Raw genomic sequence first — 25909 nt, 5'->3', positions numbered from 1 at the left:
GGATGGCCACCCGGACTCGGCCCCAGACACACTGATCAGATGCTTGGAGGCTGTGGCTGGATGGTTACGTGGGAGCCGGTTGAAGTTAAATCCTTCGAAGACAGAGGTCCTCTGGCTGGGACGGGACGACATGGGACTGAGGGGTCAACTCCCATCTCTTGCGGGGGTGCAATTAGTGCCAGCACCGTCCGTTAAGAGTTTGGGTGTAATCTTCGATACCTCCCTCTCCATGGAGGCGCAGATTGCAGCTATAACAAAGGCGGCATTTTTTCATCTCCGCCAAGCTAAGCAGTTGGCTCCTTACCTCTCTCGCCCTGACCTAGCCACTGTGATCCACGCGACGGTCACCTCCAGACTGGATTATTGTAACTCGCTCTATGTGGGGCTGCCCTTGAGACTGACCCAGAAACTCCAGCGGGTGCAGAATGCCGCAGCGAGACTCCTTACGAGGTCTTCGCTTAGAGATCACATTCATCCGGTGCTATACAAGCTGCACTGGCTCCCGGTGGAGTACAGGATCAGGTTTAAGGTGCTGGTTTTAACCTTCAAAGCCCTATACGGCCTAGGGCCCTCGTACCTACGGGACCGCCTCTCCTGGTATGCCCCACAGAGGTCTTCAAATAAAAACACCTTGAAGGTCCCAAGCCACAGAGAGGTTAGGCTGGCCTCAACTAGAGCCAGGGCTTTTTCGGCTGCGGCTCCAACCTGGTGGAACGCTCTGTCACAAGAGACAAGGGCCCTGCAGGACTTGACATCTTTCCGCAGGGCCTGCAAGACAGAGCTGTTCCACCTGGCCTTTGGTCAGGGCGCAGCCTGACTCCCTCCTTTGGCAATCTTTACAAGACTTTAGTTTATGGTTGCCATCAATTTTGATTTTAATTCATTTTATAATGTTTTATAATGTTGTACTGTTTTAGTGTTGTTAGCCGCCCTGAGCCCGGCTTTGGCTGGGGAGGGCGGGATATAAATAAAATTTATTATTATTATTATTATTAGAATATTTGCATGCAAGCTGGAGGCTCTTTTACTTTTTCTAAAATTGAAGGGACCTCGTACATTACAAGTGTTTATCTGGGATGCACAAAGCGTTGTTTTTGATATTTGGTTGGAAGCTGCCCAGAGTGGTTGGGGAGACCCAGTCAGATGGGTGGGGTATAAATAATAAATTATTATTATTACTACTACTACTATTATTATTCACTAAAACATTACCACTGCATGGAAGGCTGCCTTCATTTCCTATACAGTTGTACCTTGGAAGTGGAACGGAATCCATTCCAGAAGTCCGTTCGACTTCTGAAACGTTCGGAAACCAAAGTGTGGCTTCTGATATGCTGCAGGAAGCTCCTGCAGCGAATCGGAAGCCATGGAAGCCCCATCAGACATTCAGCTTCCAAAAGAACGTTCAAAAACCGGAACATTCACTTCTGGATTTCAATCATTCAGGAGCCCATTTGTTCGGGTGCCAAGGCGTTCAAGATCCAAGGTACGACTGTAGTTTGAAATATCAAATCTTAACTTGCAGAATTAATAAACAATAAAATCCAAGCATTTCTGTTTTCCTTGATTAGCGTTTGGCAAGTTTCTACAAGCTAAATATTGGATTTAAAGTGTAAGTTATTTTATCAGTGGCATATTAACTCCTTGAATGTTCAAATTAGGAAACTGGTAAAGGCTTCCACACGAAAGATACTGCATGTGGAAAGGAGTCAACACACATAGATGGTTGTAATAAATTAAATTATGCAAAAACATCCATACCTGTGATCCAGTTTTCCCTTTTGGTCCACGGGGCCCTTCCTCTGGCATGCACATACAGAATTTGCAGCAGCATGTTCTCTCAGCAATTTGTGCCTTAAAAAGAGGAAATTGTCACAGATGAAACATATATCCTTAGAGTATTCCTGTAGCTTTAAATGTGAAGAGAATTGAAATCACTGCACCCCATACCAATCACTTATTTTCTGGTCAAAGGTAAAAGTTAAAGGACCCCTGGACGGTTAAGTCCAGTCAAAGGCAACTATAGAGGTGCGGCGCTCATCTTGCTTTAGGCCAAGGGAGCCGGCGTTTGTCCTCAGACAGCTTTCTGGGTCATGTGGCCAGCAGGACTAAACTGCTTCCAGCGCAACGGAACACCATGACGGAAACCAGTGCGCACGGAAATGTTGTTTACCTTCCTGTCATAGCAGTACCTATTTTTTACGTGCACTGGCATGCTTTTGAACTGCCAGGTTGGCAGGAGCTGGGACAGAGCAACGGGAACTCACCCTGTAGCGTGGATTTGAACTGCCCACCTTCCGATCGGCAAGCCAAAGAGGCTCAGTGGTTTAGACCACAGCGCCGCCCACATCCCTGTTTATTTTCTGGTATGAGGACCATAAAGGAATGGACCCTTAAGCCTTTAAATGTCTTACAAACTTACCACAAAGGAAAACAGCCTGCTGGCAATATTTTGTGTACCCATGTTTAATTGCTTGTTATATCCAAATCCCTTTCCAAATTCAATATCCAGAAGATCCGCAAAGTTGGTAGCTCCTTCCAGAGCAACGGTTATTATTCCATCCAGTCCTATTTGAAACATTGGTTGTTAAAAATATGTTACACGTATCTATTTCCCAGACTATTATTTGATCTCTTATTTTTCAATTCCTTATCCTGAAGGATTAACTCGCATGCTATGTATGATACGGTAACTAAAATGAGGAGTGAAGAATATATCATTTTTCACATTTCGTTTTTACAACTCTGGCTGGGACACCACTTAGTAGCAGATCAAAGAAGCAAAATAATCCTCTAACTTTCTGATTTGTTTGAACATCTTAGCACCCAAAATAGTTCTCACGGATGCAACAAATGGGATCTATAATTATATACAGCTACAGTTGTACCTTGGAAATAGAATGGAATCCGTTCCGGAAGTCGACTCGACTTCCAAAACATTTGGAAACCGAAGCCTGGCTTCTGATTGGCTGCAGGAAGCTCCTACAGCCCACTGGAAGCCGCGGAAGCCCCGTCAGACGTTTGGCTTCCAAAAATAGTTTGCAAACCAGAACAGTCACTTCTGGGTTTGCGGCGTTCGGGAGCCAAAACATTTGAGAACGAAGGTGTTCAGAAACCAAGGTACGACTGTAATCATAAACAATATCAGAGCAGTTTCTAACAATCATATATGAAACCGTACACTAAAAACATATAAAAATGTTAAAACTGGAAATCACCTATAATGGAAAGATGCATTCTTGATTGCCTGACGGAATAGAAAAGTTTTCAGCAGGTATTTAAAAGTTAAACAAGAAGGCACACAATACTGGGCTGGTGACCCTAAGGCAGGGGTTGGCAGCCTAAGGCCCATGGGTCACAAGCGACTCACAGGGGTCATTTAACTGCCCCACGAGCTGCCCCAAACCAAGCCGCCCGCTTGGCGAGTCCCTGCGTGCTGCGCGAAAGTGGAGCGGCATGGCGTGGTGTGGTGCGGTGCGGGGACTCACTTTTGTGGCGCGGGAAATCACATCTGCACATGCCAGAAACTGCGAGCGCAATCCAGCCTATGGAAGGATCTCCGCTGGAGTGAACCAGCCCAGGCATGGTAAACCTTGCTGACCCCTGCCCTTTCTTTTTGTCAAATGAGGCTTTCCAACACAAGGAACAACCAGCAACACTGCAGCAGATGAGCTCAGTGATCAAGCTGGGATATAAGGTATATGGGCAGACTGTGGTGCCACATGTTGGACCAATTGGAGCTTCCGAACCACGCCCAAAGGCAGCCCCACATTGAGCACATTGCAGTAATCCAGCCTTAAGGCTACAATCACATGGACTACAGTGGTAGCTGTATATTGCAGAGATACATAACTGCCACACAGAACCAGAGTAGTCCAATGCTGAACCCATGCTCGAGATGTGCTGCGCACATCCTGAATGTCATGTACGGGAGTTCCCCTCTCCCTTCCGGTGGCTCACCGGTAAGAATTAATGAGCATTTGGTAGATTTATAGCCTTTTTATTACAGCATTCTGTTATGAGCACAAACAGGCAACTCTCTGCAAGGATATTAGCTGCCTACTCTGACTCTTCCTTGCGATTTCAGCAGCAAGGAGTGTGCCAAATGGAAGTTCCTCTCCCCCTATATCTCCTTTGTTCTCTGACACGCTTAGACCTCTGAGTTTGGGGGAAGGGAGGGGATTCCTCCCCACTCTCGATTGATGTATCGCCCAGCTGCTCCCTCCCTTCTGGTTGCTTAGCTACTACATCATAGCTGGGCACCTCCTTTCTCAACTGTGCTGCTTCTGTGTCTCCCTGCTTCTGGAGATGCTGGAAGCAAAGGGGGGGGGGCAAATATTCCCCCTCCTCTTTTGTTAGGATCCGATCTTCCTGTGATTGCATCCCCCATCTTCTGATTCAGACCAGCCCCTGACACTGAATAATAATAATAATAATAATAATAATAATTTATTTATTTATACCCCACCCATCTGGCTGGGTTTCCCCACCCACTCTAGACGGCCTCCAACAAAACACTAAAATACAATAACCTATTAAACATTAAAAGCTTCCCTAAACAGGGCTGCCTTCAGATATCTTCTAAAAGTCTGCTAGTTATTTTTCTCTTTGACATCTGGTGGGAGGGCATTCCACAGGGCAGGAATAAGAATGTTATTATATATTAATGCAACAAAATTTGTATATACCACTCGGTCATTTATTACCCTGAAGAGTCTCCATTTTCTATCCCTTGAATGTCAAGGAATTCCTCCCTCCAGTCTTTTGATCTGAACAGTTCTGCTACTCTGGGGATGAACTGAAGGCACATGACACAGAAATCTTGATGAAGCTACATGGGGTTGAGTTTGGTTAGTGCCAGGACAGCAGACTTCCCAAGTGAGTCCTGCTGGTGCACTTCCCACAGGTGACTAGTGAAAAGAGTATGCTAGACTAGATGGACCATTGACCTCATCCAATAGGCCCTTTGTATGTTCTTAGTGCCTTACATATGTCACCTTGCACAACACCTTATTGTTATAGCTATAACTTATCTGCACTATTTAATGAAATTAAAAGACGCCTGCTTCTTGGGAGAAAAGCAATGAGAAACCTAGACAGCATCTTAAAAAGTAGAGACATCACCTTGCCAACAAAGATTCGTATAGTAAAAGCTATGGTTTTCCCAGTAGTGATGTATGGAAGTGAAAGCTGGACCATAAAGAAGGCTGATCACCGAAGAATTGATGCTTTTGAGTTATGGTGCTGGAGGAGACTCTTGAGAGTCCCATGGACTGCAAGAAGATCAAACCTCTCCATTCTGAAGGAAATCAGCCCTGAGTGCTCACTGGAAGGACAGATCCTGAAGCTGAGGCTCCAATACTTTGGCCACCTCATGAGAAAAGAAGACTCCCTGGAAAAGACCCTGATGTTGGGAAAGATGGAGGGCACAAGGAGAAGGGGACGACAGAGGACGAGATGGTTGGATAGTGGTCTCGAAGCTACCAACATGAGTTTGACCAAACTGTGGGAGGCAGTGGAAGACAGGAGTGCCTGGCATGCTCTGGTCCATGGGGTCACGAAGAGTCAGACACGACTAAAGGACTAAACAACAACAACAATCTGCGCTAAAACAATTATATTCTGATTTTATGTAACGTACCCTTTTTTCGAAGTTCTTCCGATTTCTTTTTAAGTACTTCTTTGTCAGCATCCAAGCCATCGGAGAAAACAAGCAAAACCTAAAAAGTATTAGAAAGGAAAGACTGAAACAGCAACTGTATATACCCTAAAAGCAACAAGATATATGAAAGTATGGTGCAACTTCATTCATCAAATAGTCTAATGGCTAGCTAGACTGAAAGAATAACCGCACATCTGGGGAATGGATTTTTTTTTAATTTTAGATAAAGTAGAACTAGGGATGGAGGAGAAAGTTCATTCAGTGCGCATTTAAATACATAATCCAAATGGCAGCTGTCTTTTGAAAGCTGCACTTTTCTGAATTTTGTGATTTGGTTCCTCAATCAAAAATGTACAAAATGTATATGTGCCATGCATATATTAGTGAAAATAATATACCAACATTCATTAGGGAAATATGATTCCAAAAATGCATATTTTAGGAAGAACTGCATCCAAAAATATTGTTAGGAGAATGTGCTCTAAATTACAAACTTTCATCCAGATCTTTTGAATTTATTTTTTTTGAAGTGATGCAGAAATGTGATTAACTGAATTTAAGATAGGAAAAAGGAGAATCTAAGAGAAGCTGAAGATTTGTTCCTCTTAGTTAAGACTGACAGGCGACTACAAAGTAGATACAGTGATGGAGATTCGGATTATTCCGAAGGGTTAGCTGGCAAGTATGCAATAAAAAAAACTGCTTACGAAGCATTTAAGTATCATCTGTTGAGCATTAGAATAACTTACCTGGCTTCGCATGTGATTACCAGATACATTTTCAAATACATTCCAAAGGCTGTCTAGGAATTTAACATTGAGATATGATGGGCCGTTCAGCCTAACTTTCCGGAGATCCTCTAGGATTTTTTCATGGTCAACTTGGAGTGTCCGCAGAAAAGGCGTGTCTGTATTTTCTATTAGATTTGCCACACTGAACTGTGTTTTTGTTCCTTTGTTGCAACTCACAGCCCCATAAGATGTAAAGTCTTTTAAAATATCAGGGAGATAAGTCTCCAAAAGATGCTGCTCATTGAAAATATGGTCTCCTGCTTTCTGAGATGAGATATCGAATCCAATAACGACATCCATAAAACATACTGTTTTAGGGAAACACAAAGATTTAAAAAAATAAATCACAAATTAATTTTAAAAGTAAACCCTGGAAGAAGATAGGTACAGAAGGAGCAGTCCAGAACTGTATTCTAACAAACTTGAACCACTTATCCTTTGAGATTGGTTACTTCTAAGTATCTCAGGTGATATCTAGAGAAACATCTGCCTTAAGATTTTTTGATCAGTCTTTAACATCAGTTAAAGCAGTTTCAGCCCTGTTTTTGAGTTTGTTTAAAATTTAAAACAGCTTATCTCGTTTTCCTTTGTAAGTTTTTTTAAACCTTTTTGTAAAGGCAATACTAGAGTTTTCACAGCTGAGTCCTCAACGCCTTATTACTACTGCTTGGCTTTCTTTAAACAGGGCTATGTCTAAAACTTGTCATTGAGGTTTTCATACCTTTTTTGTAAACTCAGGGAAGTGTTTCAGCCCTGTTCTTGAGTTTGTTTAAAATCATTTAAGGTATGTGATTTCTCTATTTCCTTCTGAAGAAACCGAATAGTTCAGTGAAATGGCATCCCGTTATGGCTTTGTTCAATTCTAGGTTAATTTTTTCCTTAAACTTTTTGATTTTTGTGATTTAGTTTAATTCTATAGTCGATTACTGCTCATTTCAGGGATTTTCACGGCATTGTTTTGTGTAATTTCTTGGTTCCGCGACTGTCTTTTGTCTACCGGTTAAGATTTTTTACTGGCCAAGGAAGAAGTGGATTTATCCATATAGAGGCAAACTTGGAAATTTAATGGATGGATACATTTACTTGGGTTTGCTTGGTTTAAGGGAAGGGCGACCAAAGTTTGAGCTGTCAAAGTTCTCAAGGAAATATGGCCTGCCTTCCCCTGAGATTATGGGCTGGTTTTTATGAAGACGCCTGCTGGAAAATACCTTGAGCTGCATGGTCATCCTTGAAATTCCTATTTTAAAATTGTCAACAGTTTATAAATGACGAGGAGATATTTGAATTGGAAATGAAAGAGGACTCTGACTAGTGGAATCTTAGACCAAGTGGACTAAGCAGATATGAAATATTAGGAAAACATCTAGTGAAAGTGAACTATTAGCTTTCCATACACACAGAAGGAAGGAAAAGAATTTATTTTAGAAACAATAATTATTGATTGATCATGGATTGATAATTTGTTGAGTAATCTCACTTGTAGATACAGTTGTACCTCGGGTTAAGTACTTAATTCGTTCCGGAGGTCCGTACTTAACCTGAAACTGTTCTTAACCTGAAGCACCACTTTAGCTAATGGGGCCTACCGCAGCCGCCGCACCACCAGAGCACGATTTCTGTTCTCATCCTGAAGCAAAGTTCTTAACCTGAAGCACTATTTCTGGGTTAGCGGAGTGTGTAACCTGAAGCGTATGTAACCTGAAGCATATGTAACCCGAGGTACCACTGTAAATGTTAATATATTGTACGTGCAGGAATTGGCAAGTGGATAGCTGATGGCTGAGGATAATGAGTTAAAAACAAAAAAAAAGTAATATAAGGTTAATAGCAAGGAATGGGATGTGAATTAGAAATAACTAGGAAACTAATGGAGCAACAGGAGGAACACATCAACAATGAAGTGTGGGAAACCATTTTTTGGAAAAATTGTATTAAATGTGCTTTAATTTGTGGTTGATTTGGGGGAAAAAATGGAAAATCAATAAAAGCGGTTTAGCCTCAAAAAATAAATAAAAATAAAATTCCACTGGCCAACCATACATGCATTGAAATGGACTTTATAAAATGATGCTTAGCTAATTTCAGCAACAGAAAAAAGTGATACTTTGAGCTGATGTGCATATGCAGCAGAATCATCTGGTGCAGCTTTTTCCCCCTGGACCATAACACTGCACAGTGCAAGGGGAGGTACGCTTCCTGGACTATACCTGCAGGTAATCACCCTCACATAAAAATGATTAATGGAGAAAGGTATGTTAGAACCCTTCTAGTTTATGTGTTAATCTTCAATATGCAGGGTGTGGGATAACCAGCCTCATATAATCAACATGCTCAAGTCTAGTTAATGTATGAAGGGGTTAATACCATAAATTAAACTGTCCTCCTTGACTTAGCTATACCCACTTCCTGTCACTTTGGGAGAAACTAGGTAATCAAGCCTTTGTTCTTCCCTAGTCTACCTGAGAAGCACAATATATGAAGAGGTTTGAGCTGGTTGCTCTGCATGGCGCTCACAAGCCACTTGAGTTCCTATACCAATAATTTAGCCACTTTGTAACTAAGCCAAGTTTTACTGCCTGTGCAAGTTTCTGAAACACATGAATTTGGCTTTGGAGAGTTTGTAAGTGAACTATTTCTTAAAACTTACTTTTCCAGAACGCGGCAGCTAGACTGGTGGCTGGGAGCGGCCGCCGAGACCACATAACACCAGTCTTGAAAGACCTACATTGGCTCCCAGTACGTTTCCGAGCACAATTCCAAGTGTTGGTGCTGACCTTTAAAGCCCTAAACGGCCTCGGTCCAGTATATCTGAAGGAGCGTCTCCACCCCCAATCGTTCAACCCGACACTGAGGTCCAGCACCGAGGGCCTTCTGGCGGTTCCCTCACTGCGAGAAGCAGAGGGTCTTCTCGGCAGTGGCGCCCTCCATGTGGAACGCCCTCCCATCAGATGTCAAAGAGATAAACAACTACCAGACTTTTAGAAGACATCTGAAGGCAGCCCTGTTTAGGGAAGCTTTTAATGTTTGATGTATTACAGTATTTTAATATATTTTTTGGAAGCTGCCCAGAGTGGCTGGGGAAGCCCAACCAGATGGGCGGAGTACAAATAAATTATTATTATTATTATTATTATTATTATTATTATTATTTTGGGAGAAGAGGGAAACCTTGGAAAGAAACTTTTTAAAGGGACATTCTGCAACTCACTTTAGAGGGCAGACATATTTTAAAGGTCTAACAGCCTATATCTTTTCTCTTACCAAAGCCAACACAGGGAAGGTGTTGGGTTGCTTGTTTTTAAATGGAACATTCACATATCAAGAAGAGTTTGGATTTGATATCCCGCTTTATCACTACCTGAAGGAGTCACAAAGCGGCTAACATTCTCCTTTCCCTTCCTCCCCCACAACAAGCACTCTGTGAGGTGAGTGGAGCTGAGAGACTTCAGAGAAGTGTGACTGGCCCAAGGTCACCCAGCAGCTGCATGTGGAGGAGCAGAGATGTGAACCCAGTTCACCAGATTACGAGTCTACAGCTCTTAACCACTAAACCACACCAGCATTTTGGAGCAGTACATTCAAGGAAAGGTGCCTGATATCTCACTCTGGTGCATGTATAGTAGATGTCCTCTTAGAATATTCAAAATGCTAGAAGTGGAAGGGACTCAAAAGCTCACACTTCCAATATTTTGAATATTCCTTATATAAAATTATTATTTGAATAATAAAATTCAACACATATCTGACGTAAAGTTCCACCTCTAATATCAAATATTTTTAGAATGTCAATTAATTTTCACATAAGTGTTCTTAATTAGCAGAAGAACATTATAGAGGGGGGAGAGAAGTGGATCAAGGTCCTTCTTAGCAGGCAAAGCTGGTCCCATTATTTTGTGGATTATCACCAGTGACCTTCAAGTGCCAAGAATGAAGTAATGAAGGGCCCTCAAGTGTGACAGTAAATAAGGACAAAATAAAAACAAAAAGTAGTTTTCTAAGGAGAAGGGAACAAACTCTTGGGGGAATGAATTTACACATGCACAATTCCTTTTTATATTGCATTAGCCATATGCAATGATATTTTTCTAGAAAAAGAGGTGCCGGAACTCACTACGAACACTTCTCTTGCTCTCTTATACAGTGGTACCTCATGTTGAGTACTTAATTCGTTCCGGAGGTCTGTACTTAACCTGAAACTGTTCTTAACCTGAAGCACCACTTTAGCTAATGGGGCCTCCTGCTGCCGCCGCGCCACCGGCGGAGCTTGATTTCTGTTCTCAACCTGAAGCAAAGTTCTTAATCTGAGGTACTATTTCTGGGTTAGCGGCGTCTGTAACCTGAAGCGTATGTAACCTGAAGCGTATGTAACCTGAAGCGTATGTAACCTGAGGTACCACTGTAACAGCAATGGCGCCCACCTAAGAGGGACCAGAACTGAGTTCCGGTGAGTTCCGGCTGAAAAAAAGTCCTTGCCCTTTATGAAAATATAAATCTATTTTTACATAAATAATGAAAGGAGATCTAAAATGTTGTTTTTGAACGGAGCTTACTTGCTTCTCTTTTATCTTGACACACTTCTTTAGTTACGCGAGTTAGAATACTTGGCAGATCTGTGAAATTCGCCACAGAGTATATCCTGTCAGAGTCGTCAGTTATCTCCATGAGTTTTGCCCGGTCAACCTTTCCCACTCCAATAGCGTGAATCTCGACACCATCGGCAGCCAGAGCTCTTGCACTGTCAGCAACAGGGTCATCGGAGACTCCATCTGTGATTAGCAGCAATTTGGGCACGACGACGTGTCTAGGTATTCTGCGTCTTGTGGAGTTGAAGAAGGCCTTCACTCCTTTGAGAGCCTCTCCAATGAATGTATTACCACCTTTCATCATTGTAACGCTAATAATTTTTTCTTGAAGTTCTGGTTTGTTCTGATAAGCGCCCAGACCAAATTCTTCTTCATATCGGTCAGCAAATTGGGCCATACCAACTCGCACATTGTCATTATAACCAATTAAATCAAGCAGGTTTTTCAGGAAGACCTTCATCCTCTCGAAGTCTTTTGGGGGTATACTTCTGGAACCATCAATCAGGAAAACAAGATCAGCTTGGATCTCACATTCTGCAAGGGGGGAAACAATGTAAACCAAGATTTTTGTATTAGTACTGCAAAAAAGGTGAAAATAACAGTCACATGGAATAACTTATTCCATGAAGGTTATCAACTCCAGTCCACCAAAAGCTGTCTATTAAAAAGAGATGTCAATAGCTGCAGTAAGACTTTAAAACCATACGGTACCACCTTCTGCTGTATACTGAAAACCAAACTGAATATTATTTTCCTTCCTCCCTCCCTCATTTAAGGAACAACAACAGAACCAACCACGACAAGTTTCTAGCCCAAATAGAAAAAGTGAAGGTAAGGGGGGGGGGACCCTTAAGCTTTGAAACCTCTGGTGTTTTCCAGCTGAAAACTTGACACATCTCTGAGCTGCTCTTTCAACCTGCATCAAGAAGATGCAGGTAACCTCCATACAATATCTCATTTGATGGTCTTCTGTGAGCTTTCTGAGGCAAACCGGCAGACAAAAATAGATCTCTAGTGCATTTCAATGGGTCTTGATGAAGATGGCACAGGAAGGCTAGTGGGGATTTTTTTCCTAGTTTGGTAAAAGAGGTGTTCTATGGTTTTACTTTGCATGCGTTCAGATGAGTGCTGTGCTCACACGTGTTTTCATTATTCTGTGATGGGGTTGCATTTCCTGGTGTCAAGGAACTGACATCGGAGCCAGAAGTGGAGGCAGGGCTCCCAAGCGATGCCGGAGAAGGGCCAAGCAGGGAGAGAGGGAACTCATCGGCTGGGGAAGGAAATCAGCATAACACCAGGGATAAAGTGGGGCGGTTGGGGGAATCGGAGAGATGTCTCCAGGACTCTTCGCTGGAAACCAGCGGGGAGAGCACAGGTCCTCCTCTGCCCACACCCACCCTGCACAGAAGGCTTCCGCGCAGGGAAAGTAGGCGTAGACTTTGCATCAAAGAGCTTCTGTGCTGGAAGAAGTTTAAGAAACGCCCACTGACGGATTCTGCTAGCGACTGAACAGCCACGAAGTGAAGGGCTGTCCAGTCAGGAAAGGTTTAACCAGGCTACCTAGCCAGGAGTGGTGGCAAACTTACGCACGAGCAACCCCCATACATCCATTACACCTGGTCTTCAAAGGAATCCACAGATTTAGACTTTGCGCACGCGCACACACACACATCATGTACAGTCCTTCTATCAAAGTTGACTGGGAGTAAAAGGTGAGAAAAAGAATATTCAGCATGAAATCTAATGTAGGAAAGTCATGTTTCCTAAAAGTTATTTTAACAGAGTAGAACAGGGCATGACTAAACAGTTGAGGTCCTGATGACAAAAGCTCAAGGCTCATGAGCTGCCCTGAAATCTACAGATCATGGTCAGTGTGTACATTTAAAATAATATTTAAAATAATATTTAAAATAATAATAACAACAACAATAATAATAATGGCTAAAGGAAGGACTAAAAAATAATGTAATTACAAATGGGTGAAGTGAAATTATCACAAGTCCATTATCTTATAACTGACACAACAACCTTTTGAAAGAAAATGGGCAACTGGGGAATTGCCATGGAAAACTTTTGCATTTCCCAAATGTCTCTGGAAACACCAACTTTAACCACGCTGCATATATGAGGATAGGCTGTTTCACACCTACTACTGAAAAGCAAAAACACGTAAACACAACAAAAGAGTAAGTCTGCACTTTACCTGGCCTTGAATTGTTGCATAGGTTATCTGATAATTTCTTGGATATGTTTTGCAGTCCTTCGAATGTGTCCACAAAATACTGGTTTTCTTCTGATCCAGCCATAGTCAAAAGTTCATCAAGTTTGGCTTCTTTTATCCCAATGGCCAAGATAGTAATTTTATCATCCCGGAGTTTTTTAGACACTTCATCAAGTCTTTCTCTATCGTGGGATTCACCATCGGTTATGACCATAAGAATTTGGGAAACGCCCCTGTGTTTGCGGCTGCCCCTTGCCTCAGTGAAAAGAGCTTTTGAATGTTCAAGAGCCTCAGCTGTGTATGTATTGCCCCCTAAATGTGTGTCACTCCTGATAGCATCAATGACTGCTGATTGTGTATTGTGGTCATCGAGATCAAACAGAATGTGTGGATCATCTGAATATTTGAGAGCTCCGAACTGAACAAGCTCCTTGCCAACATTAGATTTATTTACAATGCCAATCATGAAGTTCTTCATGAGATCATAGTTGTAAGGACCAATGCTGCCAGAACTATCAATTACAAATACTATATCCAAATGCTCTAGCCTTTTGCACTCTGGAAAGCAAATGAGAAAAGATACCATCAATATTCATTAGTCATATTCAAACACCTTGTTATTCTTAGAAATGCAAGTTGATTGCACATGGCAAAGTAAAGAATGCAATATTTCTCATTACTGCAATTATGAATGCGTTCATTGCGATGGTGCCAATGTTATATTCTATATTTACCCAGAGTGCATGAAGTATGCAACATTGTGAGGTAAGTTGGATGTGTGTGCAAGCAGGTGGGTCGCCTGAGATGGAAAGATGCGCTTGCCAAATCCACCCAGCGAATTTGTGGCAACAAAAAGTCACAATAGGAGCTTCCCAATTTGTAGCACAGTTAGCAACATTGCACTCCAATATCTGCAACTTTAGAAAATTGCTGTGTACATAATAATTCTATCTTTAGCCATAAAATACCTGTATTTCTTTACAGACCCATTATAGAGAAGATTCAAGACCCCTATTTAAGAACCATTGAAGTGGTACATGTGTCCACAATGGTACATGTGTCCGCATTAAGTCTATTTGTAAACTATCATTTCAGTGCAGTAAATGATGCATGGAAGATCCTAGTATGACAGGTGAATAAACACAATGCAGTTAGAAATGTATTGTAGCTGAATCGGTGAAAGCTCAACACAGACATTTTGCGGGATTTGGGCCACTTTCCTGTATCAAACAGCAGTAAAAGTGAAATACAAGCGATCTACTTTACAAAGTTATGGTCTGGATGAAAAGGGTAAATTGATGTTGCGTTTCATCCAGGACATTAATAAAGACAGCATAAGGCTTTCCGTGTGCTGCTCTGGTTCGCCAGAAGCAGCACTGAAGGTGGGTAAATACTGAAAGAGGCACACCTCTCTAGCAATAAAGAAAAGAAAAGAAAGGTAAAGGACCCCTGGACGGTTAAGTCCAGTCAAAAGCAACTATGGGGCTGCGGTGCTCATCTCACTTTTAGGCCGAGGGATCCGGCGTTTGTCCACAGACAGCTTTCTGGGTAATGAGCAACGGGAGCTCACCCCATCACAGGGATTCGAACCACCGACCTGCTGATCGGCAAGTCCTAGGCTCTGTGGTTTAACCCACAGCACCACCCACGTCCCCCGATGAGGGTATAATGAAATGTAATTTGACTTATATGCCCTAAAACTGAGTTTTAGATTATCTTTCTACTGGAAGATAGCATTTGAAGCACTGCCATCTTGCTGCTGCAGAACACTCTCTCTCTCTCTCTCTCTCTCTCTCTCTCTCTCTCACACACACACACACACACACACACACACACTTTGCATATGTACCCAAGAGCAATAGAAACAGTACTTACCCTCTTCAGGGTTGCACACACCAAACCTGAGCTCATTCTGTACCTTATTCAAAACATCAAAGTTCTCCACATAAAACACCCTCTCAGGTTTCCCACTGATCTCTTCGAGCTGAGTTTTATTGGCATTAAAAACGCCAACTGAGTAGATTGTGATGCCTTTATCTCTCAGGGCTGTGGCTGGAGTTTTCACCTCATCTTGTGCTTCCCCATCAGTGATCAGGATGAGAACTTTGTGGGCGCCAGGTCGTGCCCCTTTGGCAGCCTCAAAATACTTGGAAATAAATCCCAGTGCTTCTCCAGTGAGTGTGTTGGCTCCGATAAGAGACATATTCCCAATAGCGTCAATGATATCATTCTTTGTCAAGTACCTATTGAGGGGAAACTTTTCTTCGGTTGTGCCACTGAACTGCACAGCACCAACACACATTTGTTCTGGGCCAATGTTAGATTTGTTCACAAACTCTACCATGAAGTTCTGCATTTCTGCAAAGTCCACAGAGTGTATGCTACCAGAGCTGTCCACTAGGAACATGACATCAACCTTCCTCACCTCACAGGCTGTGGAAGGAAAAGCAAGGATTGTTCAGGTTAAAAGAAATACATTTGAATTAGGCCAAATTCATTGCTTATATGGTTTCAGCAGAAAAGAAACATGTTAAAGCAGGGCAGATCGAGGACATTTTGTTGCTTGAGGTGGAGCAGGAAATTGCACCCCCTTTTCCCAAATTGAGTTTATTTTTTAAATTTATTTTACAAATAATAGTAAACTGCTTCACAGCATGCAGTCACGGAAGCAGCCTACAAGTTGCATACCCTGTAGTGTCTAGTAGTTCCAACCAGAAAATAGGTTCTGGAAGCAATAAATGTTCATGAAAATATTGATGCAAGGACTTGGGTTTGCTTGACAGCATTGACTCGAAAACTACAACTAATCCAGAATGGCAACATGGGTGTGGGCCTTTTCTGTAGTGGCTCCCTGTCCTTGCAGAATGCAGCAGCTAGACTGGTGACTGGGGGTGGCCACCGAGACCATATAACACCAGTCCTGAAAGACCTACATTGGCTCCCAGTATGTTTCTGAGCACAATGCAAAGTGTTGTGCTGACCTTTAAAACCCTGAACGGCCTCGGCCCAGTATACCTGAAGGAGCATCTCCACCCCCATCATTCATCCCGGACACTGAGGTCCAGCTCCAAGGGCCTTCTGGTGGTTTCCTCACTGCGAGAAGTGAGGTTAAAGGGAACCAGGCAGAGGGTCTTCTCAGTGGTGGCGTCCTGTGGAACTCCCTCCTGTCAGATGTCAAGGAAATAAACAACTATCTGACTTTTAAAAGACATCTGAAAGCAGCCCTGTTTAGGGACGTTTTTAATGTTTGATGTTTTATTGTATTTTTAACACTCTGTTGGGAGCTGCCTAGAGTGGCTGAGGAAACCCAGCCAGATGGGTAGGGTATAAATAAAAAAATATTATTTTATTATTATTATTATTCTGTTTATGGAAAGAATTACCAAGGGAATTTCTCTTTACCCTTTTCACTGCATATGTCCCGAAAAACAACATTTTTTATTTTTTCCAAGGCTTCGTACTGTTGCACAAAGTAAACCCTTGACGCTGAGCCCGCAATATCAAACAACTCTTCTTCGATGGCGTCTTTCACTCCAATGGCGTAAATGTTGACATTTGCCTGTCTCAGCAGCTGAGCAGCTACCTTCACGTCATCATGTGCTTCCCCATCCGTCAACACAATGAGATAGCAGGGAACATTGCCACGACACTGTTGTCTTGCGTCCTTAAACAATGGCCGTGTGAAATTTATAGCTGCTCCTGTATTTGTTTCTGGTAGTGCTCTATGTCTGATATGATTCATTTCTTTTTCTAAACTGATGCGGGTGGTGTGCTGACCAAGTCTAATTGGTAAGATAGTATTTTTTGAATACTGAACAACTCCAAATCGAACATTATCAGGTCCTATAGTAAACAGCTTAGTAGCATTCCTCACAAAATTCTTCATCTCCTCGAACTCATCGACACGAATGCTTGACGAATCATCAAGGAGAAAATAAATATCAGCCCTTTCTGTCTCCATACACCCTACAAGAATATAGAGAGATTTTATGTCAGTAGAGGTCAATTCAACACAGTCTGGGTGGGGACCTGCAGCCCTCCAGTGTTGCTGGACTCCAAGTCCCATAAGCCTCAGTCAACATGGTGAATGGACAAGGTGATGGGAGTTGTAGTTAGGCAATAATCGAAGAGCCACAAGTTCCCCATCCTCACGTTGGACCCGAAAGATAAGCATTGGACTTGCATGATAGTATTCAAAGCTATGTAGGCAGAGGGCCAAATGCAGACAGAGTTTGTGGTACCAAAAATATGGTAGCAGAATGTTAAAAAAAAAGAAGGCAGAATATATATATATATATTTAAAAAAGGAGAAAGGAGAAAACATTTATACAGGTTAGTTTTTCACAGTTCAGTGGTCTTTTCAGAGTCTTGCCAGAGTGGTGCATGCTCTAATTATCTCCCGCTTGGACTACTGCAATGCGCTTTACGTGGGGCTACCTTTGAAGGTGACCTGGAAACTGCAATTAATCCACAATGCGGCAGCCAGACTGGTGACTGGGAGTGGCTGCCAGGACCACATAACACCGGTCCTGAGAGATCTGCACTGGCTCCCAGTACGTTTCCGAGCACAATTCAAAGTGTTGGTGTTGACCTTTAATGCCCTAAACGGCCTCGGTCCAGTATACCTGAAGGAGTGTCTCCACCCCCATCGTTCAGCACCGAGGGCCTTCTGGCAGTTCCCTCATTGCAAGAAGTGAGGTTACAGGGAACCAGACAGAGGGCCTTCTCGGTAGTGGCATCCACCCTGTGGAACACCCTCCCTTCAGATGTCAAAGAGATAAACAACTACCTGACATTCAGAAGACATCTTAAGGCATCCCTGTTCAGGGAAGTTTTTAATGTGTGACATGTTAGTGTATTTTTGGTCTCTGTGGAAGCCGCCCAGAGTGGCTGGGGAAACCCAGCCAGATGGGCGGGGTACAAATAATAAATTATTATTATTATTATATTATATTTGAAACCTCAAAACAAAGAGCTGAAAGACCGAAGCTAGGACCAGATTGCGTCTATGTCTTTACCTGATTTGAGCTGTTTTGTCATTTCAGGTTGGACATAGAGTCTGTCTTTTATTTGGTTGAAGAGTTTCTTATGAAATGTCTTGTCCTGTCTGGGCAGGTCGGAAAATTCTGTCAGTTTGATAATATTCGGTTCTGACGGATATGACACAATCTGAGTCAACTGAGCGGTGTCTGCTCTTTCAGTGGCGATGGCAAAGACAGTCACACCAGCCCTGCTAATGAAAGAAGCTGCCCCTCTTATATCGTCATCCGAGGGCCTGTGGGTGATAATGGTGGCTACCTTCTCTACACTCCTTCTACTGTCGGCAAAAACACGTTTTGTGGTCATATTAATGGCAGCACCCAAATGAGATTTCCCTTCTTTAGGGGAAAAGCTCCTAATTTTCTGAAGAATGTCCGTTTTCTTCGTTTCGTCTCCCAGAGAAGTTAATACTTTGGCCTCCGTGCTGTACGTCACGATGCCCATCCTTATGCACGCTTCCTTCACATCGAGAGAGTTTACTGTGTTTTGCAAGAATTCTCTGATATGTTCAGCGTTCGCCTGTGAAACAGCCTCATCCACAATAAATACGATGTCTGCAATTGAGTCCTCACGGCACGTCAGAGCTGGGGGGGGGGGGGAATAGCACAGCGTTAGTAATCCAGCTCCCCACCGCACAATTTGTTTGCTCAAGTTTTTCCCCCCTTCAAATAATATTTATTATTTTCAGTAGGTAAACATAATAAAAAAGAAGAGATTAACAATAATAAAGACAAACAAAAAATAGGAGAAAAAAAGAAAAAAGATACATGCAACATGTATCTCCCGGTGAGATCAGCCGGCTCCATAAACTCCATCATCTTCTGCTCAAGTTTTTTAAGTGCACAAAGAATGTTCTGCAGTCCTAGGCATTCACCGTCTCCTGAACTGCTTTGGGAATGTGCTTAGCAAAGCCATTCCTGCCATTAGGGGGGAGAGACTTGCTGAACGCCCCTCCCTCCACCAGGAAGAGAATCGAGTTGCTCTGTCTTGGGAGGATAGGGGTCAGCAAATGGGTAGCCAGCCCCACTGGTACCATCTCCAGGGGGTCCTGGGGACCCGGGGACCCACAAAATTTTTGCTGTGGGTGCCCAGCCTCTGCCCCCCTCCCACCGCTGCCCCCCACCTCTGCTAGCATTCTGATGGTAACAACAGTTGCAGATTGTTTTTCAAGCTAATAGGATAACTGCGAATCTGATTTTCACCATATGTCTGAAAGGTTCAAATCCCCCGAGTTACTTTTCAGATTTGTTATCAGGGAGACCAGTTCCGTTCTCCTAAGAAAGAGCCAGGTGAGTTGCGCAGTGTCTCTTTAAGGGAGAAACATTAAGGGAAGTGTGAGAGGATCGATAGGAAAATGCTTTCACTGTTGGATGCAAAGTCTGAGAGAGGGGACAGAGAGGGGGTTAGACATGCAGTGCTGGCAAAAAGTCTCGCCGATTCAGGCCAAGACAATCAGGAATCGGGACATTATTCCGCCAAGCTATTTTCCTGCTCTTCTTATAAGTCAGAGATTTCTGCCCTGCAGCTTTGAATAAATAGTTGGTGCATTTCCATCTGGGGTGATATCCAGCTAAATTTCAAGAGCAGACCCATCGAAATTAATGGACCTAACTTAGCTATGCTCATTTATTGAAATGGAACTACAGTGGTACCTTGGTTCTTCAAACGCTGAAAACCCAGAAATAAGTGTTTTGGTTTTTGAACACTTCTTGGAAGCTGAACATCCGATGCGGCTGTCAGCTACTGTTTCCAGGGCACCTGCACCAATCAGAAGCTGCGCCTTGGTTTTCAAACATTTTGGAAGTCTAAGGGACTTCCGGAATGGATTAAGTTTAGTACTTTTGGTTTTTTTCTATTTATTTTGTGTTTTTTGTTTTTGACGCTTTTTTGGTTCATTTGTTTTTGTGACTGTGTGGAACCCAGTTCAGCTACTGATTGATTAATTGATTGATTGATTGTGTGACTGCAAAAATGGATTAAAGCCCCCCAGACTGTGCTATAAAATAAATAAGACAGTATTGTAGATAATACTTTTATTTTTTAAAAAATCTTATCTTCACTGATGATAGTCATTGTTTGGATGGGGGGCTTTAATTCATTTTCGCAGTCACACAATCAATCAATCAATCAATCAATCAATCAATCAGTAGCTGAACTGGGTTCCACACAGTTTTCATTTTATGGATCAAAAGTCTCGTTAGATAGTAAAATTCATGTTAAATTGCTGTTTTAGGGATTGTTTTTAAAAGTCTGGAATGGATTAATTTTTTTGCATTATGCAGGGGCCATGCTAATCTTCTCTGTATCGTTCCTATTTTAGTATATGTGCTGCTGAAGCGAGCCAGGAACTAATCCCAGCTGTGGAAAAAACATGTTCCCCTCTTTATTTTCTACTCAGGAATTTAACCCCAGTTATTTACAATTTTTGTTTAACTCGCAAGAAAGAAGGGCTTTTTTGCTGGCAAGGTTCAATTCTAATCCTTCTAACCTCCTTTGGGGTAGGTTTGCGGGTATAGCAGAAGGAGATAGGATCTGCCCATGCGATGCCCACCTGGTAGAAACTCTAGCTCACATGGCCCTTAAATGTAAAATGTATGATGATCTCCGCCAACAATTTTTAGACCATCTATGTATTCCATAAAGAAGGCTGATCGCCGAAGAATTGATGCTTTTGAATTATGGTGCTGGAGGAGACTCTTGAGAGTCCCATGGACTGCAAGAAGATCAAACCTCTCCATTCTTAAGGAAATCAGCCCTGAGTGCTCACTGGAAGGACAGATCCTGAAGCTGAGACTTTGGCAACCTCATGAGAAGAGAAGAATTCCTGGAAAAGACCCTGATGTTGGGAAAGATGGACGGCACTAGGAGAAGGGGATGACAGAGGACGAGATGGTTGGACAGTGTTCTTGAAGCTACCAGCATGAGTTTGACCAAACTGTGGGAGGCAGTGGAAGACAGGAGTGCCTGGCGTGCTCTGGTCCATGGGGTCACGAAGAGTCGGACACGACTAAACAACAACAACAACAAAATGTATTCCAACATGGAAACCAGAGACAGAGGTTATACGCTTCTTATTACAGGGGAGAGACCAGGAGCAAACCAAGACAGTAGCTAAGTTTCTCTATTTGATTTTTTTGTCGCCAAAGTACGCTACAGGATCCTGCCCTTGCTGGAGACCCACAGAGATGAAATAGATTGCTTGCCTCTTCTTCCCTTTGGCAAATGACTATACTGTCCCTCCTCCCCACACACTGTAACCCCAGTGTCATTTTTAAAAATACAAACATGACACATTAGATATGTACGTGATATGTACGTGTATCATCTAGGAAACATTCACATCATACATTGCAAGCACTATGACACCACTTTCAACAGTCCTAGTTCCCCCGCCTCCAAGAATTCTGGGAACTGTGGTTTGTTAAGGATCAAAGCGTCGTTAGATGACGCTTATTCTTCATCACAGAGCTACAATTCCTGCAGTGATTTAACAACCGATCCTTCATCCCAGCAAAGGCTGGGACTTTTAACTTTGTGAGGAGAACAGGGGTCGCCCAACCACTTTCAGCACCCTTAGCAAACTACCACTCCCAGAATTCTTTGGGGGGAAGCCACGGCAATGTAAATTGGTATCATAGCGCTCCCAAAGTTTGGTGCGAATGCGGTCCAAGTTTGGGATTTTCTGAATTTTGTCCAAAATGTACAAATTGCTGCTTGAATGGCATTTGAAGGATAAAGAGGTAAAGTTGGTTATGATTCATTGGGCTAAAGATTTTGGGTATAATATACAGCTGAGTGATTGGATAAAATTATGGAAAGAAGGTTTAAAATTTACCGCATGCAATGCCTTAAAAGAAAATGTGATGGAAATGATGCATAAATGGTATATTAAAGGTAAAGGTAAAGGTACCCCTGCCCGTACGGGCCAGTCTTGACAGACTCTGGGGTTGTGCGCCCATCTCACTTAAGAGGCCAGGGGCCAGCGCTGTCCAGAGACACTTCCGGGTCACGTGGCCAGCGTGACATCGCTGCTCTGGCGAGCCAGAGCCGCACACGGAAACGCTGTTTACCTTCCCGCTGGTAAGCGGTCCCTATTTATCTACTTGCACCCGGAGGTGCTTTCGAACTGCTAGGTTGGCAGGCGCTGGGACCGAGCAGCGGGAGCGCACCCTGCCGCAGGGATTCGAACCGCCGACCTTTCGATCGGCAAGTCCTAGGCGCTATTACACCTGTCAAATTAGCTAAAATGTATAAAGTTAGTAATAAATGCTGGAAATGTAAAGAAAAAGAATCAACATTTTATCACATGTGGTGGGAATGTAAAAAGGTGAAAAGCTTCTGGAGATGATATATAATGAGATGAAAAAAATGTTGAAATAGACATTTATAAAGAAACCAGAAGCATTCTTATTGGGCATTGTAGGAAGTGATATAAATAGAAAGGAATGTAAGCTGTTTTTATACGCAACAACAGCAGCAAGAATGTTATTGGCCCAAAAATGGAAGCAAGAAGAATTCTCGACGAAAGAAGAATGGAGGATGAAATTAATGGACTATGCAGAACTGGACAAACTAACAGGAAGGATTCGAAATCAGCGGGACCAGAAATTCACAGAAGACTGGAGTAAATTTACAGATTATTTGAAAAGTATTTGTGATGACCAGACTACGTTTGTAGGTTTGCAAGAAGTTTTGTGACGAGTATTTTTGGAATTATTGCAAAAATGGATAAAGGGGAGGAGGATTAGTTATGATAATTAAAGGTAATAAGAATTTAAGAAATGAATAAGAAGTGGTTAAAACGGTGGATCAGCAGAGGTGCTGAGGGAAGTCCAAAAAAAGATTGTATAAATGATGAAGATTTGTGGTATGTATTATAATTTATATGTTAAAATTAATAAAAATTATTATGAGGAAGTTTGGGATTTTCTGACCCATGTTTCTGAAATTCTGCTGCATTCTTTTCTTTACCTTCTGGAGATAAAGGACCAACGGTTCCTGTGACATTTTCTGTCACCCTTGGAGGTGCAGGCGTTGGTGTGGCTGTGAAAATCTCCATTTGTGCTGCCTTTCCAATAACTTCAGACATGTTTTGAGAAAACGCTAGGAGATCCCTTGGTGTACCAAATTTATAGTGGAATGGAGGAGTAGCTATTGACTGCAGCGCTTGAGGCACCGCCTCCTGGATTCCTAACGCGATTATTTTTATTCCATCCCGCCTCAATCGGCTTGCTGCTACTTCCACGGGATCATCCGACGTCGCTGAAGTTGTGACCACCACAATCTGGCTCCTGTCTTTTCTCGGGCTTCTGAAAAACATCTCGTGGACCCTTTGTATGGCATTCCCAGTCCTTAAAGGTCCACCTTTGAACGAAACCTTTTTGAGTTGGTTGAGCATGAGGTTCTTTGCTTTGTAGTCATCCAGCTGGAATTCAACCTTCACGTCATCGCTGTATTGCACGAGTGCAATTCGATACCTGTTCGGGCCAATTGGGAGACTGTTGATGATTCTGTTAACGAAGGATTTCACAGATGGAAAAGCTCTTCTCCCAAGGGCATCAGAGCTGTCGATCAAAAGGACAATATCTGCAGATTCAGAGGCTGAGAAAGCAGAAAATAAAAACTTAGTGCATAAGCTAATCAGGGCTTTACACAGACAATAAGCATACCTTCCAACAAATTGAAGGTAAAAAAACAGGACACCATCTTCCAGGACCCCATCTTCTCATTTTTTCTTTCTTGTGAGAGGACGGCGGCCATTTAGGGTGCTGTGATCTCTCATGATTCCCCTCCCCAAAGTGTTTTGGGGGGACATAGTGCCCCAAAACATGCCTTTTGGGGCACCACACAAGATCGTGGCCCTCAAAGTGCTTTTCCTGTGGGAAATCACAGCATGAAATTGCGCAAGATCACGGAGCCCAAAGTGGCCACCATTTTCTCCTCTCATGAGAAAAAATAGGTTGTCCTGGTTTTTCTGGGACAATTGCAGGGTATAAATAAATAAAAAGAAGTGGAACCCGAATATGTAAAAATTATACAGTTTATCATGAATTCTCTTTTATTTGTTAATATTCTCTGGTGTCAGAAATATACCAATATCTCTATTGCTCTTGTGAACTTGTATCCTCAATTTATTGTACTTTGTATTTACACTGAAATTGCTTTAGTCTTTCTTGTAAATTGCTCTAGAGAAATGAAGGGCAATGTAAAAATATCTTGAAGAATTAAATGCATGCCTCACATTTCCCTGCGGTCACACTTTGTCCTCCTAATTTACACAACACACAAACAAAACTGGCTTGCTGTTGTCTGCCCCTGAATCCTTGTCTCATTAAAAATAATTTAATATTAAGGATAATAATGATAATGCCAACTATACATATGCAGTTTTCTAAAGTTTCACATGTAGCTATCCCAGATCTGGCTCAATATATTTTGGCACCTGAGGTAAAAAAAAGACTGTGGGGGTGCAGTGCCCAGGGAACAACAGACCCGACCATTTCCTCCCTATGAGTGCGAGGAGACCAGCATTCTCTCCTATTGTAGAGATGGCATCGAGGGAGGGCTGCCAAGGAGACAACAGATCCGGCCCTTACTGCCAATGGTGGTGGCAACAGCGGATGATGCATTCCTTGGAGGCCAGATCTGCTGCTGCCCCTGCGAATCCTGCCGCCCGAGGCACCTCACCTTGCCACATGGGTGAGCCGGCCCTGAACTCCATCTCTCCCCCCCCCCCCCCCGCTGCACACCTACTACCAAATATCTATTTGAAAGGAGCTTATGATCTAAATTGCCACCAGACTATAAGGACCACTGAGAATTTAATAAAATTTATATAATTTTCTAAATTACATTTCAAAATATCCATTTAGACAACCTTAAATCAGTGACTTCCCTTCTTTTCCGTGGTTCATTTTGCATACCATACATCCCTGCATATTTTGCATTAACGAAACCATTCAATAATCCATTGTTACATCCATCAAAACTTATTTACACCGTTGAATTTATCTCAATGCTACCAGCGTCTTTAAATAGACACAATTGAAAATTGTGAAAATTGTGTTTATTTAGAACCACTGATCTTAACACGAAATATGACATGCTACATTTTTTTAAAAGGATACTGAATTACCAGGTCTCTGTGCTGTACACGTCTGTGCTCCGAGAGTAACCAGAAGAAAAATTAGAAACATCTTCATTCTGTGCACAAATGAGCCCGGAAAAAATCTGGAGGTGGGGAAGACATCATAATCACATTCATTTCATTATTTCATTTCATTTCATTTCACTGATACCAATTTTTCCTCCAAGGAGTTCTAGGTGGTGTACGATACGATACGATACAATACAATATGATAATCTTTATTGTCATTGTCCCATACAGAACAATGAAACTGAAAACCTACATCAGACATTCAGAAACCAACAAGCCTGCTATCCCTGCTATCCCAGTCTGTTTAGCCCCCTAAAAACTCTGATACCCCATAATTAAATACAATATACTCCCATATAGACTACCTTACACTGCATTTAAAACCAAAATCGTATTTGGGTAGAAACTGTTTCTGAGGCAGCTAGTCCTAGTCTTTATAACCCTGGACCTTCTTCC

At 42.5% G+C, this 25909-nt stretch overlaps 1 protein-coding gene across 1 annotated transcript in view; it reads right to left on the bottom strand.

The window, feature by feature from the left end:
• The window catches only part of LOC307199409 (collagen alpha-6(VI) chain-like), an 83423-nt gene that overhangs the window by 46886 nt on the left and 10628 nt on the right, over positions 1-25909 (bottom strand). Inside the window, exons 3-13 of the mRNA XM_079947143.1 lie at positions 25433-25527; positions 23269-23898; positions 18276-18881; positions 16660-17223; positions 15133-15690; positions 13240-13815; positions 11004-11570; positions 6412-6761; positions 5642-5720; positions 2423-2568; positions 1762-1854 (exon numbers count right to left, since the gene is read on the bottom strand). Coding sequence (XP_079803269.1) covers positions 1762-1854; positions 2423-2568; positions 5642-5720; positions 6412-6761; positions 11004-11570; positions 13240-13815; positions 15133-15690; positions 16660-17223; positions 18276-18881; positions 23269-23898; positions 25433-25499 — 4236 coding nt within the window. The 5' untranslated portion in view covers positions 25500-25527. The remainder of the gene's footprint in view (positions 1-1761; positions 1855-2422; positions 2569-5641; positions 5721-6411; positions 6762-11003; positions 11571-13239; positions 13816-15132; positions 15691-16659; positions 17224-18275; positions 18882-23268; positions 23899-25432; positions 25528-25909) is intronic.

Source organism: Podarcis cretensis (genome assembly GCF_951804945.1).
Source record: "Podarcis cretensis genome assembly, chromosome: 12".
NCBI lineage: Eukaryota > Metazoa > Chordata > Lepidosauria > Squamata > Lacertidae > Podarcis > Podarcis cretensis.
The sequence above is the reverse complement of the archived record's forward strand: the minus strand, read 5'-3'. Positions and strand labels throughout refer to the sequence as shown.